Source organism: Microchirus variegatus (assembly GCF_963457635.1).
Source record: "Microchirus variegatus genome assembly, chromosome: 3".
Lineage (NCBI taxonomy): Eukaryota > Metazoa > Chordata > Actinopteri > Pleuronectiformes > Soleidae > Microchirus > Microchirus variegatus.
Window position 1 is genome coordinate 236697 of NC_139804.1, and position 14233 is coordinate 250929.

Genomic DNA, 14233 nt, shown 5'->3' on the forward strand with positions numbered 1-14233 from the left:
TGCCCTTGTCCTTGGCGGTGGCAGCAGCATACCAAATGGTGATGGAGGAGGTGAGGATGGACTCAATGATGGAGGAGTAGAAGTGCACCATCATTGTCTTTGGCAGTTTGAATTTCTTCAGCTGTCGCAGGAAGTACATCCTCTACTGTGCTTTCTTGATGAGGGAGCTGATGTTCAGCTCCCACTTGAGGTCCTGGGAGCTGATAGTTCCCAGGAAGCAGGAAGACTACAGTGTCAATTGTGGAGTCACAGATGGTGATTGGGGCAGGTGAGGCTGGGTTCTTCCTGAAGTCTACAACCATCTCCACTGTGTTTAGAGCGTCGAGCTCTAGGTTGTTTTGGTTGCACCAAGAGACCAGATGATCAACCTCCCACCTGTAGGCGGACTCGTCACCATCAGAGATGAGTCCGATGAGAGTGGTGTTGTCGGCGAACTTCAGAAGCTTGACGGACTGGTGACTGGAGGTGCAGCTGTTCGTGTACAGGGTGCAGAGCAGAGGAGAGAGAACACAGCCCTGGGGGGTTCCGGTGCTGACTATCTGTGGGTCTGAGACGTGTTTTCCCAGCTTCACGTACTGCTTCCTGACCGACAGGAAGTCTGTGATCCACCTACAGGTGGAGTCAGGCACGCTCAGCTGGGAGAGCTTCTCCTGAAGCAGAGCCGGGATGATGGAATTCAAGGCAGAGCTGAAATCCACAAACCGGATCCTGGCGTAGGTTCCTGCGGAGTCCAGGTGCTGGAGGATGGAGTGGAGGGCCAGATTGATTGTGTCGTCTACAGACCTGTTGGCTCTGTAGGAAAACTGCAGGGGGTCCAGGAGGGGGTTGGTGATGGCTTTCAGGTGTGAAAGACTTCTTAACCACAGAGGTCAGGCCAACGGGTCTGAAGTCGTTAAGTCCTGAGGTCTTTGACTTCTTGGGAATAGGAATGAGTGTAGAGGTCTTGAAGCAGGCTGGCACATGACATGTCTCCAGTGAGGTGTTGAAAATGTCTGTGAACACTGGAGCCAGCTGATCAGTGCAGTGCTTCAAGCTGGATGGGGAGACAGAATCCGGTCCAAATGCTTTCCAGGGATTCTGACTCCTGAAGAGGTTGTTGACGTCCCTCTCATGGATGGAAAGAGTCGTCACTGAGGTGGGTGGGGGGCACCTGACTCATATTGGGGACATATTTTCACGCGTCCCTCGATTCAAATGAAGCATCTAGAAAGCTCATTCTGAAGATTTCCCACACTATCTCTGAGGGAGAGCCCAGACACACTACGGAGGAAACCATTTCGGCTGTTTGCATCAGCGATCTTGTTCTCTCAGTCACTAACCACACCTATTGAAGACCATGGTCTCGGATTTGGAGGTGTTGATTCTCATCCCAGCTGCGAACCGCTCCAGTGAGAGTTGAAGATTGCGGTCCGACAAAGCGAACAGGACTACAATATCCGCAAAAAGAAGAGACCCAAGTGATTAGGCTCACCAAACGCCCTGGCTGAGTCTAGAAATTCTGTACATAAAGGTTATGAACAAAATCGTTGACAAAGGGCAACCTTGGTGGAGTCCAACTCCCACCGGAAAAGGATCCGACTTACTGCCGACAATTTGGACCAAGCTCTGACACCGGTCGTACCAAGGGTTGCAGGATCCCATACTCCCAGAGCACTCCCCACAGGAGTCCCAGTGGGACACGATCGAACGCCTTCTCCAAATCCACTAAGCACATGAAGACTGGTTGGGCGAACTCCCATGCACCCTCCAGGACCTTGCAGAGAGTGTAGAGCTGATCCACTGTTCCACAACCAGGATCTTGGTGGATCTCATCCACCCCCGGGGCCCTGCCACCGAGGAGCTTTTTAACCACCTCGGCAACCTCAGCCCCAGAGATAGGATAGCCCACCCCGATTCCCCAGACTCTGCTTTCTCGTTGGAAGGCGTGTCAGTGGGATTGAAGAGGTCTTCGAAATAATTCCGCCACTGAACCACAACGTCTCTAGTCGAGGTCAGCAGCACCTCATCCCCACTGTATACAGTGTTGATGGTGCACTGGTTCCACCTCCTGAGTCGCCGGATCGCCGACCAGAACCTACTCGTAGCCATCCGGAAATCATTCTCCACGGCCTCACCAAACTCCTCCCATACCCATGTTTTTGCCTTAGCGATCGCCGAAGCTGCATTGCGCTTGGCCTGCCAGTACCCATCAGCTGAAGATTTGTAATTTATTGGTCTTACTTGGGCTTTGTTTACTCAAATAACATTTCTCACCACAATCCCATCAGGCTTTAACCGAGATGAACAAAAATAATGTTTCTGAATTTCCTCCAGCAGAGGGCAGACTTCCTGTGTGTGTGTGTTTGTGTGTGTGTGTGTGTGTGTGTGTGTGTGTGTGTGTGTGTGTGTGTGTGTGTGTGTGTGTGTGTGTGTGTGTGTGTCATTTTTGATGGCTTAAACTTGTGCTTCTGATGGTAAATTTGACAGCACATTGTTATGCAAATTAACCACAGCTTTTCAGTTGAAACACTCATTGAAAGCAGCAAGTTCTCCATGTCTCCATTCAAAATACAAAAAATCATAAAGGTTTTAAATAAAGATGTGCTCTCAAGCGACAAAATAACTCATGATATTCACATGTTAGCTGATGGATTGCTCACTCCATCATACGCTTGAAACCTTCTCTATAAAGAAAAGTATGGGTTTGTACTGTAAGTTTGATCTTTCTACAGCTTGACGTTTTGTACTGAACACACAGTGCAGAAGGACGTCATCAAAGCTGCAGAAAAATACTAATGTCTGAGTACAAATAAGTCTCAGATGAGCTCAGGCCCTGCCCCTACAGCTTCTTCCTCTGCACTGATGGGTGTTGTGCTCAAAAATAAACAACACTGCAAACACATAAATGTGGTGATATTGTGATGAGCCTGCACTGAGACAGAGACGAACCAGAGCAAAGTCATGAGGTTATTTTTAGACACCAGTCTCTTCTCCTTAATGTTGTATTTCTGCTTCTCCTCTGCTGTGTCCTCCTCTCTTTCTTCCTCCTCTTGTCATTTTCAGGGACAGTTTAATCTAAATGGGATGAACAAACCTGGAGATGTGATTCTAGGAGGGATTTTTAAAGTTCACTTCTTTTCTGTTGATCCTGACCTGTCTTTTACCTCAGAGCCACAACAGCCAACCTGCTACAGGTGAGTCTGTGAGGGAAACATAACAAAGCTGATGAAAACCAAGTTTTGATCATTAATTATGTGAATGTCCTTTTTATTCAACTCTGCTTCAGTTGCTGCTATTTATCATACTTCAATGTTTTTGCAGAATCTGCATGTTTTACTGTGTGATGTATTTTAACACTTGTGTTATGTTCTTAGTTTTGATATTATAGGATTCAGACAGACTCAGACCATGGCCTTTGCTGTTGATGAGATCAACAGAAAGTCAAACCTGCTGCCTAATGTGACTCTGGGATACAGTCTGTATGATAACTGCATCCGACTAGGAATTGGATTTCGTGCAGCACTGACCTTAGTCAGTGGTCAAGAAGAGCAAGTTACATTAGAGGAGAACTGTGTAGGAACGACTCCAGTCCTAGGGATTGTGGGAGATTCTTCCTCGACTCGTACGATTGCCATATCCACAGTCATAGGTTTGTACAGAGTACCTCTGGTAAGTTTTTAATCATTTCAACTTCATGATTCATGATTATTGTGATTTAATTTAAAATTTGGCAAAGCTGTCATGACTGATTAATCAATCTTGAAATCAAAATGTTGATTTCTTTTTTTTGTTTGTTTACAGGTGAGTTATTTTGCCACATGTTCCTGTCTGAGTGACCGACAACAGTTTCCATCTTTCTTTAGGACGATCCCGAGTGATGCTTTTCAGGTGAAAATCTATTTACAAAAAGAAAAGAGTGTGTCACCAGTCATGTTATATGTCTCAGTGACAGAGTTGTGTGGTGTCAGATATACAACACTTAAAGACAGTGATTATGAGTCTTTGATGAACCTGTTGATCAGGATTTCTAGTAAAGATGTGCACTAATCCCTCTGCTCTGTGTCCACATAGGTGAATGCTATGATTCAGATTCTAAAACACTTTGGTTGGACTTGGGCAGGTCTGCTCATCAGTGATGATGATTATGGAGTCCACGCTGCCCGATCCTTTCACTCTGATCTGGGTCCAGCTGGTGGAGGTTGTCTGGCTTACACAGAGATTTTGCCCTGGGGTGATGACCCTGTTGAACTAAGGAGAATAGTGGATGTGATGAGGAAATCTACAGCTCGAGTGGTGATTGTGTTTGCACATGGGAGTTACATGATTAACCTCATGAAAGAGGTAGGTGTTGTTACATGATTATATATAAATTGCATACAGCTGCTCTCACTGTAAAACCATATTGGTTTGTATCCAATAGAGTATTTTAGAGTTAGACTCTTCATCAGGACGAATTGCACTTAACTCATGATGATTACTGTGTTTCACACATGCAGTAAATGCTGTGCTTTTTTCCCAAAATGCAGAGTTACAGCTTTCGGTTTATTTTTCTGTATTGTTTGTAGGAAGTCGCCAAGTTTTTGTGTAAACCAGCTGCTCATCTAGTGGTTGAATTGAGCCTAGAAATAAATAATAACATATTTACACTGATGTCTGTACTCGGTATGAATGATAAACTGCATCAATGTATGTGTGAATGTGCCATACAATGTGAAGACCAATGAAAACACTCACTGTACTACACATATCATAATGATAATGTAGATTTGGCAACATCTGGATATAATATTTACCAAATCGTATTGGGTTATATCTCATAGTTTGAGATAATCCCAGTATGTGTCTAGTCAAACCAGATTAAGTCGTATAGTTAGAAGATGCAGGTTTGTCGATGATGTGAACTGTGGAAACAAGATTATATTGTATTGGTATAAAAGTATACATTTAAATACTTGTGATAATTCAATGTACAGGTGTCGAGGCAGAATGTGACAGGCCTGCAGTGGATGGCCAGTGAAGCCTGGTCATCAGCTGATTTTCTGCAGACTCCTCACCTCATGTCGTACCTTGGTGGAACACTGGGCATCTCCATCCGTCGAGGAGAAATACCAGGACTCAGAGACTTCCTGTTACAAATACGTCCTGATCTACATCACAACAACACAGATGAAAATGATATGGTAAGAATTTAAATGATCAATCTGATAACAATGAAATAGTGTAAAATAATAATAATAATAATAATAATTATCTTCCAGGTGAATCAGTTCTGGGAACACACATTTCAGTGTATGTTTGCACCACCTCCAGCAGGTTGGGTGGAAGCTGGAGGAGAATTATGCACTGGACAGGAAGTTCTAGAGAATGTGGAGAATGAGTTCCTGGATGTTTCAGACCTCAGAACAGAGTATAATGTGTATAAGGCTGTGTATGCTCTGGCGTATGCTCTTGATGACATGCTGCAGTGTGAGCCAGGGAGAGGACCTTTCAGCAACAACACCTGTGCTCATTTACAAAGACTGGAGCCATGGCAGGTGAGATATCACTTTACACTCTACTCTAAATGTCACTTCATCCACTGTGTTTCTCTTAGAGTTGAACACAGTGTGTACTATTAATTGTATGAGTTTATGATAATTTTAATAATTATTGTCTACACTTATGGAGAATACACACTTTAACGTATTATAATATATAATCTCTGTATGCAGAACATTAGTCACATTGACTGGTTTGTAACGAGTGGAGGTGTCACTATGTGTTAGTGTTACTATGTCTAGAACACTGATAAGAAATACATTTGCTGGCAGAGAGGAATATTAGTACTAAGGATCTTTGGAATTGCTTAGGAAAAAAAATATTTTTCTCCTACTTGGTTGGGCGTCGCCCAAACCGCCGATACACCGTCCGCCCATGTGCAGAGCAGAGAAACCCAACAATTCACACAATGAGCAAACACTATGGTTAGAAAGCAGAAGATGAACCAGACTCAAAGATGTGCAGCATCTGCCTCACCAACCGGTCGGGTTGGGGTGAAAGGAAAAATGGGGGAGAGAAAACCTAAGAGGTCACACAGGATAACAAATGATTGCAAAAGGACAGATAGGTTTAGCGGGACATGGACAGAGAAAGCAGAATCAGAAACAGTCACAGTCGGCAACAGAGGCTCAATCCAGACAAACACTGGAAAGTCTGGTGAGTGCGAGAGTACTGGAAGGTGAGGAGCACAACTGTGACACATACTGTATATCACAGCCGTATGAATGGTTTGACCAGGGAAAAAAGTCAGTACTGCAACAGCCCAAATGACAACGGCTAATATGGTACAAAAACCACCTTGTATCTCAAAGATCGATCAATTAGCTCTATTTGTTAAACTGGTGATGCTGATTTATACCACCCACCTTTAGGGGAACCCTGAAAACAATTATTCAATAATATTGCTTTAGAAGGAAATGTATTGTTTGAAATGTTAATCATTTTTGAAAAGTAGTTTTCCTTCTTCTTAATTTTGATTTCCCAAGCTTGTGTATTACTTGGAAAAAGTCAACTTCACCACAACATTTGGTGATCAAGTGTCATTTGATGAAAATGGTGATGCCTTACCTGTTTATGACATCATGAACTGGGTGTGGCTGCCTGATGGAAGAACTAAAGTTCAGACAGTGGGTGATGTTAAGAGGTCAGCCTTCAAAGGTGAAGAACTCACACTGGATGAAGACAAAATCTTCTGGAACTTTGAATCCAAACAGGTAACTTCTTACTTTTTCAGACGACCATCTCTTTCCCTTAATCATTATAGATGAGTCTAACAGACAGTGATGTTTGTCCACACAGCCTCCTCGGTCAGTGTGCAGTGACAGTTGTCCTCCAGGTTCCCGCATGGCCAGAAAGAAGGGGGAACCTGAGTGTTGTTTTGACTGTGTCCCTTGTTCTGAGGGAAAGATCAGCAATACAACTGGTGAGTGTAAACTTTTAAACAGCACAGTTCACAGATGTTGTATAAACATGTATCTCATCACCCTCTTTTCTCAGACTCCATGGAGTGCACCAGTTGTCCAGAAGATTTCTGGTCCAGCCCCCAGCGTGACCACTGTGTTCTTAAGAAAACAGAGTTCCTCTCCTACCATGAGCCTCTGGGTATCTGCTTGACAACCACTTCACTATTGGGCACATGTATCTGTGGTGTTGTTCTGGGCATCTTCATCCATCATCACAGCACACCTATAGTTCGTGCCAACAATTCAGAACTCAGTTTTCTTCTCTTGGTGTCACTAAAGTTCTGTTTCCTCTGCTCGTTGCTCTTCATTGGACGACCCAGATTATGGACTTGTCAACTAAGACATGCAGCATTTGGCATCAGCTTTGTGCTTTGTGTCTCATGTATCCTGGTGAAAACCATGGTGGTTCTGGCTGTGTTCAGGGCCTCCAAACCAGGAGGTGAGTCCAGTCTGAAGTGGTTTGGTGCTGTGCAGCAGAGAGGGACAGTTCTGGTTCTGACTTGTGTTCAAGCAGCAATCTGCACTGTCTGGCTTGTCTCTGCTTCACCAGTGCCTCATAAAAACACCCAGTATCACAGTGACAAGATAGTTTATGAGTGTGCAGTTGGGTCCACAGTTGGTTTTGCACTTTTACTTGGTTATATTGGTTTACTGGCTGTCCTCAGTTGTTTGTTAGCTTTTCTAGCAAGGAATCTTCCAGACAGTTTCAATGAGGCCAAACTCATCACTTTCAGCATGTTGATCTTCTGTGCAGTGTGGGTGGCCTTTGTCCCTGCTTACATCAGCTCACCAGGCAAATATGCAGATGCAGTGGAGGTTTTTGCCATCCTGGCCTCCAGTTTTGGCCTCTTGGTGGCGCTGTTTGGACCTAAATGTTATATAATCCTTGTGAGACCAGAGAGAAACACAAAGAAGGCCATCATGGGTCGAGGCATTGGATCATAGTGTCGTTTCATCAGGCTTCCTTCTTCTTCAGAACACCAGGTGATGAGATGATGATGCAGAATGAAGCTCCGTGACACAAGACTTTTCACCAAACAAACAGCTCCTTATTCTGTTACAAGTCAAGAGTCAATTCCAAGCACTGCAGTTGCTTGGGAGCGCTTCAGCCAAAATCCTAACAAGCACTGACTAACAGTAAGCAAGACCACACATTATAGGATATTAGGCCTTCCTACTACACATCACCTCCTGCCCTTATTAGGTCTTCTATTTTCAGTGTCACATAGTGGCCCCTTCACTGCATAAACAAGAACATCTGCTCAACCTATGCATCCATGTTCTGATTAACCAAAACCCAAACATGGCAATGTTCAGGCACGGCCTGCTCCTTAATATAATAAAATGTACCTTAAACATATTCAAATATAATTTTGTTGTGTTAATGTGTTCATCTAAGACACTTCAATAGCAACTGCAAGAGACCACATTCGTCAATTCTAGCTAAAATGTACACACACAAATGCAGCTAAAACAATGTTTTAATATATATTTCAAAATATTTCAATAATATGATAAATGGTCATTGTATTTAAACGTAAAATAACTTTTACTATTCTCTTTTCCAGCATGCTATTAAAGTCTATGTATGGTTATGATTCTTTTGCTCTCTTCACCAGCTCCTCAGGGTTACGTATCAATTAAGACGGATATAAATGTTCTCATCTTTCCTCAGAAACATAACTCTCACCTAGAAAGTGTGAAGCTGATTTTGAATGTGTTGAAGACACATTTTCCTGGATTTCCCCTAAATTAAACATTTCAAACTTTTCACTTTCCTTCAGTTTGACTGAACTGCAGGAAAAATACAATCAAAAGAAGTCAAATGTCTCATCATTAGAAGATCAGCTTGTGAACATCCACCAATTGTTCTTAAAACATAAGCTGACTGTGTTTTCTTTGAGCCATGGGTTGTAGTTTTAATTCCTCACATTACTCAAAGCCATGTTTACCAACATTAGTGTTGTCTTCTTCTTTGCTGCCACCACCTGGACAGGGACATGTTCTACATGGAGCTGAGGCAATGTGTGGTTCCTGTGGTTCTCACATATGTCCCATCGCAGAAATGAGCAGATGATATTTATCTTATGTGAACTGTGACGTTCCTTTATGGAATGGCGGACAGGAGATAAAAGCTCTCTGAACACAGCAGTTGTCAGGTGATCTAGACCTGAGACATTTATTCTTGCATTACTCAAAAATGACTCGATCCAGTTCTGTGAAATTTTCAAGCAGATATATTTACGAGGGTGGATCAAAAAATCTGATGTCTGAAGGATGATTGAAAACAGGAAAAGGGAAACACACATACGCCAAAGTTAATGGAATACAAAGTCTGAGTTTGTATATCGTTTGTAGATCAGTGTATATTTCATATTTTAGAACATTAGGATTTAGTGTGTGTTCAGTTTTTCCTGCTTTTTTGTGACCTGATGTATGACTTGATTGATGATATTGTGTTTATTGTCATTGTTTTGTTCATATGGGCTGAGTAATATGGCCAATGTCTTCTCAATAAACACTGTCAAATCAGTTGAGTGATAATTGTTGTTAATGTAAGATAATTGCAGACAGAATTCTGATCTTCAATATATATATATATATATATCTTTATACATATATATGATCAGAATACGACGACACACACACACACACTTGTGTTTGGTTTAAATTTTCTGCATTAACGTATTATATCCCTGAAATATTTCCTGATTTTATTATTATTTTATGACTGAGATCATTTAGAAACACAAACACAAACGTGATTCTACATCATCTCACAGACTGTGGCTACAAGAATAAAGGTGAAGGTTCTAAATCTCAGTCTGTAACTTTAATCTGATCTCTCTCAGAATGTAGATACACAATAATGCATGAACTCATGAATGTTGTTTTCATTTCTTTATTGATGGTGTTTTTCTTGTGCTGTATAATGTTTGTCACATTGTACACATGTGAAACACTGAAGTATTAGTTAACTCAAATGGGTTATGAATATAAATCTATGACCCATGTAAGTATGGTATGTTTAATGTATGGTGACTGAAATGTGATTGATGGGATTGATAAATTGGAAGGCTCCCGATCATGAACAAATGCATACTTCATTTCCTCTGCTACCTGGCCATCAGGTATTTCTTGGTGTTTTTCTCAGGCCTTAAAAGAATAATAAAACACTTTGGAGCAAAAATACAGAAAAGCAAACCATAGCTCGAGGCAATAATCGCAAAAATCTCCACAGCAACTGCATATTTTCCAGGAGAACTGACGTAGGCGGGAACAAAGGCCACCCAGACCGCGCAGAAGATCAACATGCTGAAGGTGATGAGTTTGGCCTCGTTGAAGTTGTCCGGGAGTTTCCGAGCGAGAAAAGCCAAGAGGAGGGAGGTGCAGGCGAGGAGGCCGATGTAGCCCAGAACCAGAGAGAAGCCCACCACAGAGGCCATGGCACATCGCAGCGTCACCTTTAAACCAGGAACATCCAGGTCAGGCTGAGGAACCGGTGGACTGAGCGAGAGCCAAACCACACAGATGAGAACCTCCATGAAAGAAAAACAGCACAAAATCAGCTTCATGGACGTGAAAATCACGAGATTAAAAAGAAACACAGACCTGTATGCTGGTGAAGAAGCAGACACTTCCTCTCTGCTGACCTGGACCAAACCACTTCATCAAGGCTTCAGCTCCAGGACGAGCCGAGCGGAACGCTGCCAGAACCACCATGGTTTTGACTTGAAGGCAAGAAACACAAAGAACGAAGCTGATGCCAAAGGCCGCCTGCTGGAAACGACACGACCAGACTGACGGACGACCGATGAAGACCAGAGAGCAGAGGAAGCAGAGCTTCAGAGACAGAAGAAGCAGGAAGCTCAGCTCAGAGTTGTTGGCTCGAACCTGCAATAAAGAGTTGGACATTCACATGTTTCTCTGTTCAAACCAAAGATGATGAGTTACTGGGATCTTACCATCGGTGTTTGACGGAAGCAAAGAAAAACCACAAACACAGCTGTTGTCACCGTGACACCAAATACAGCCACTGTAGTTAGAGTTATACCCAAGGTTTCATTAAAGGACAGGAAGTCCAGCTGACGAGGGACGCAGGCGGTTCGGTCAGAATTGGACCAGAACTCAGGTGGACAGGGTTCACAGTGAGGAGAACCTGGCACAGGAAACAGGAAAATCTTCAATGAATACATGACTTTGTTACTGCTCTGTAACATAGGGAATGTTTGTGGGAGGAGCTGGAGTCAGTTTCATCGGACTATGAGCGAGTGCTGCTGCTGTTCACTGGACCATGCAGCTCCACCATTCCTGAATGCAGTCTGGACGAGTAATTCTACATTAAAACAGTGACACATATCTGATTCTTAGCTTGTGTTGGTAGAACCTTCTGAAAACAGTGGTACAGATGAAGCCCTGAAGGCGTCTGGAGGAACATTAAATCTCACCAGTGATGTTGCTTATTTCTCCTTCAGTACATGGGAGGCAGTCGAAGCAGCACACTGGTTCTCCTTTCCTGGAGGCCACTCTGGTTCCTGGACGACAGCTCTCACTGCAAACTGAAACAGGCACCTGAAGACAAACAACATCTGTTCAAGTACATCAAAAGCATTAGATTGATTAGATGTTTGGACGTCGGCCTGAGTCGGGATCACCTGATTGGACCCTGTGCTCCATTGAATTGCTGACTCATTCATTCGGAGGTCGTATCCATCTACGCGACCAATCAGAACAAGTTTGAGTTTCCCTGCGAGAGTTTTCTGCCAGTTCACCAGGTCGTACTTTGCTGGAACATCAGCTCCATCAAAATAAAAGGTTTCACCCTGTGGTGAAGTGAAGTTCACCTTCATCAAGTGCTGCAGGACCTGAAAGTGAAAGAGTTTAACACGACCATGTGACAACTGTGAAAACATCCCATAAAAGACAACCCCCAGGAAACGTGGAGAAGTGATTTGACCTGCATGGGTGTGATGTGTTTTGGAATGGAGCAGGTGGAGCTGCTGTTTCCAGGACGACCGTTAATGTCGGGACACGAGAGCAGAGTGTGAAGAGCGTGAGCTACGGCGTAAACAGCCAGGTAGACGTTATACGTCACTCTCAGCTGAGACGTGTCAGTGAAAAGGTTGTGCACCGTCTGCAGAGATTCTGTTCCACTGCACAGAGGCACAGAGTCTATGTGAAGCAGCCTGTTAGCAGCAGCTGCTGCGTCTCCAAGACGACACACAAACACATTCTCCCAAAATTCTCTTAAGAACTTATCATTTGTACGACGAGATGGGCTGAGATTTCTCAGATACTTTTCAAATCCAGGTATAGCTGAACTCCTAATGGCCACTCCCAGGACACCGCTGGCCACTTTAGAAGAGGAAGGATTTTGGAGAAGATCTCCACTGGTGCTCCAGGCCTCACTGGCCAGAAACTGTCTGTCAGTCACCTGCAGTCAAACAAAATCTTTACAATCATTTCTTACTTTCCTCAAAGTTTGATAGTTTCCGTGTGTTTCTTACATTTCTGGCGTCCAGCTGCAGGAACAGCTCCCTCACGTCCGTGTACCAGGTGAAGATCAGAATCACCTTTGCAGTGGAGGCTTGAATGGCGAGAGCTGCACGTGTGGCATCACTCAGTATATTCTCTCTGCGGAGAGTTTCCACAAACGCCAAACACACTCCTGCTCCTCGAGTCTCCTCCTGAAAAATCTGATCAATGCAGTTGGAATCAAGTCTTCAAACTTTGCTTGTTTCTCACACAGATGCTGTAACATTTCAAGTGATAACACCTTGATTGCCATCAGGCCATAACTGTTTTTTGCCACGACAGCTCCGATCCATGTCCAGTTTAAGCGGATAGCGAGCTGCGCGATGGCTCGTGCTTGGTAAATATCACTGGGCATGGTCCTGAAGAAGTTTGGATATTGGCTCCTGTCACTGAGACATGGGCAGCTGGCCGTGTAGCTCATCTTAAAACAACACAGAAATCACAACTTTAACACAGGGCTTGACTTTTCTATCTTTACAATAAAGTCACTATTATTGCAACAAAGATCAATAAAAGCTTTTCACCAAAGAATGAATTCAACATTTATTTATACACTTCCCCTAAGTCCATGAAACGAACCATTAAAACATGTAAGCATGATTTCTTGAACGAGTGTTAGTGACCAGTTCACGCCTGAATTTAACGTTCATACTTGGTTTTTGCTCAATATACAAAAATGGTGAGGATGAAAACATGAATGCAAACAAACAGTTGAACATAAAAACTCACCAAAGGCACAGAGAGCGGCCCCAGGAGTCTGGAGAGGATCTTAGCTGTTATTGACGAGTCACCACCGATGATCAGAGGCACAGACTGATCGCCTGATCACATGATCAAATACGACAGAGTGGTAAATAATAATAATAATATAAAGAAGAAACAACATCAGTGTTGAGTTTGTTTGAGCAGAGAAACAGACGAGGCCTTCAGAGCTGAGAGAGCAGCAGGATTATCATAGGGTTTAAACTTTAAACTAAACATTGATGTGATTTGACAGAACCATTAAAGCTCAGAAACATACATGTCCATCCTATAATAGTCACAGTCTTTACATTAGTGATGGTGTAGCACAGCACACCCTCATGGTTTTTTACCCGGCTTTTCTCCACCTTTCGCTGCAGCAGAGAAACCACAGCTGCTGCTGTTACCTCCGAGCAGAGACAGAGCGGCTCGTAAAGCCCAGAGGGGAAGAGCACAGCTGTCGTGGATGTGATAACCCAGCTTCACTCCGGGCAGCAGCTTCACACTCTCATTGATTTCCTCCAGCGCAAACACCATGGCATAGATGTACTGTAATGGAAGAGCCTGCAGTCTGAGAGAACATGTGACTCATTAGTAATGTGTTTTCTAATATTGAACTCGACATGGAGCAGATATTAACACAGGGTTAGGTCAGAGTTTGACCTGGTGCAAGGTTTGTAGAGCGGCAGCTGAGTGAAGTCATGATCTAAAGCTGGAGGTTTGTAATAAAGGCTGAAGAGACCACCGATGACCACGTCACCGTCCTGGAACAAACCGGCGACACCGGACGTTTCCCAGCGAGAACAAGTCACGGCCTGAACCAGCTGTGATCCAAAGCCCAGACCCAGTTCTCTGCCCACCAGACCCACGAGCCACAAGAACCACGACATCTGTGAACACTCAAATATTAACAGAGAAATCTCAAGAAAACAAACATTCAGAACAGTTCACCTTTGATTCACTCTGTGTCAGCACAA

The 14233-nt window shown here is 43.6% G+C and overlaps 2 protein-coding genes across 2 annotated transcripts; one reads left to right on the forward strand and one right to left on the reverse strand.

Annotated features, from left to right (window-relative positions):
* Positions 1 to 3054: 3054 nt before the first annotated feature.
* Positions 3055 to 7925, forward strand: LOC310924585 (extracellular calcium-sensing receptor-like; the record flags this gene model as incomplete). The annotated part of the gene is made up of 9 exons (XM_083886368.1): positions 3055 to 3173; positions 3354 to 3648; positions 3781 to 3867; positions 4051 to 4320; positions 4953 to 5159; positions 5238 to 5513; positions 6504 to 6731; positions 6817 to 6940; positions 7015 to 7925. The coding sequence occupies exons 1-9, from the start codon at positions 3064 to 3066 to the stop codon at positions 7923 to 7925; spliced, it is 2508 nt and encodes an 835-aa protein (XP_083742494.1). The 5' UTR covers positions 3055 to 3063.
* A 2171-nt stretch (positions 7926 to 10096) lies between these two features.
* LOC310925415 (extracellular calcium-sensing receptor-like) lies at positions 10097 to 14026 on the reverse strand (the record flags this gene model as incomplete). The annotated part of the gene is made up of 11 exons (XM_083887363.1): positions 13920 to 14026; positions 13625 to 13827; positions 13245 to 13336; positions 12757 to 12936; positions 12488 to 12676; positions 11938 to 12414; positions 11636 to 11845; positions 11429 to 11552; positions 10946 to 11139; positions 10593 to 10874; positions 10097 to 10519 (listed from the first exon to the last, which is right to left on the reverse strand). The coding sequence occupies exons 2-11, from the start codon at positions 13791 to 13793 to the stop codon at positions 10097 to 10099; spliced, it is 2340 nt and encodes a 779-aa protein (XP_083743489.1). The 5' UTR covers positions 13794 to 13827; positions 13920 to 14026.
* Positions 14027 to 14233: the final 207 nt, after the last annotated feature.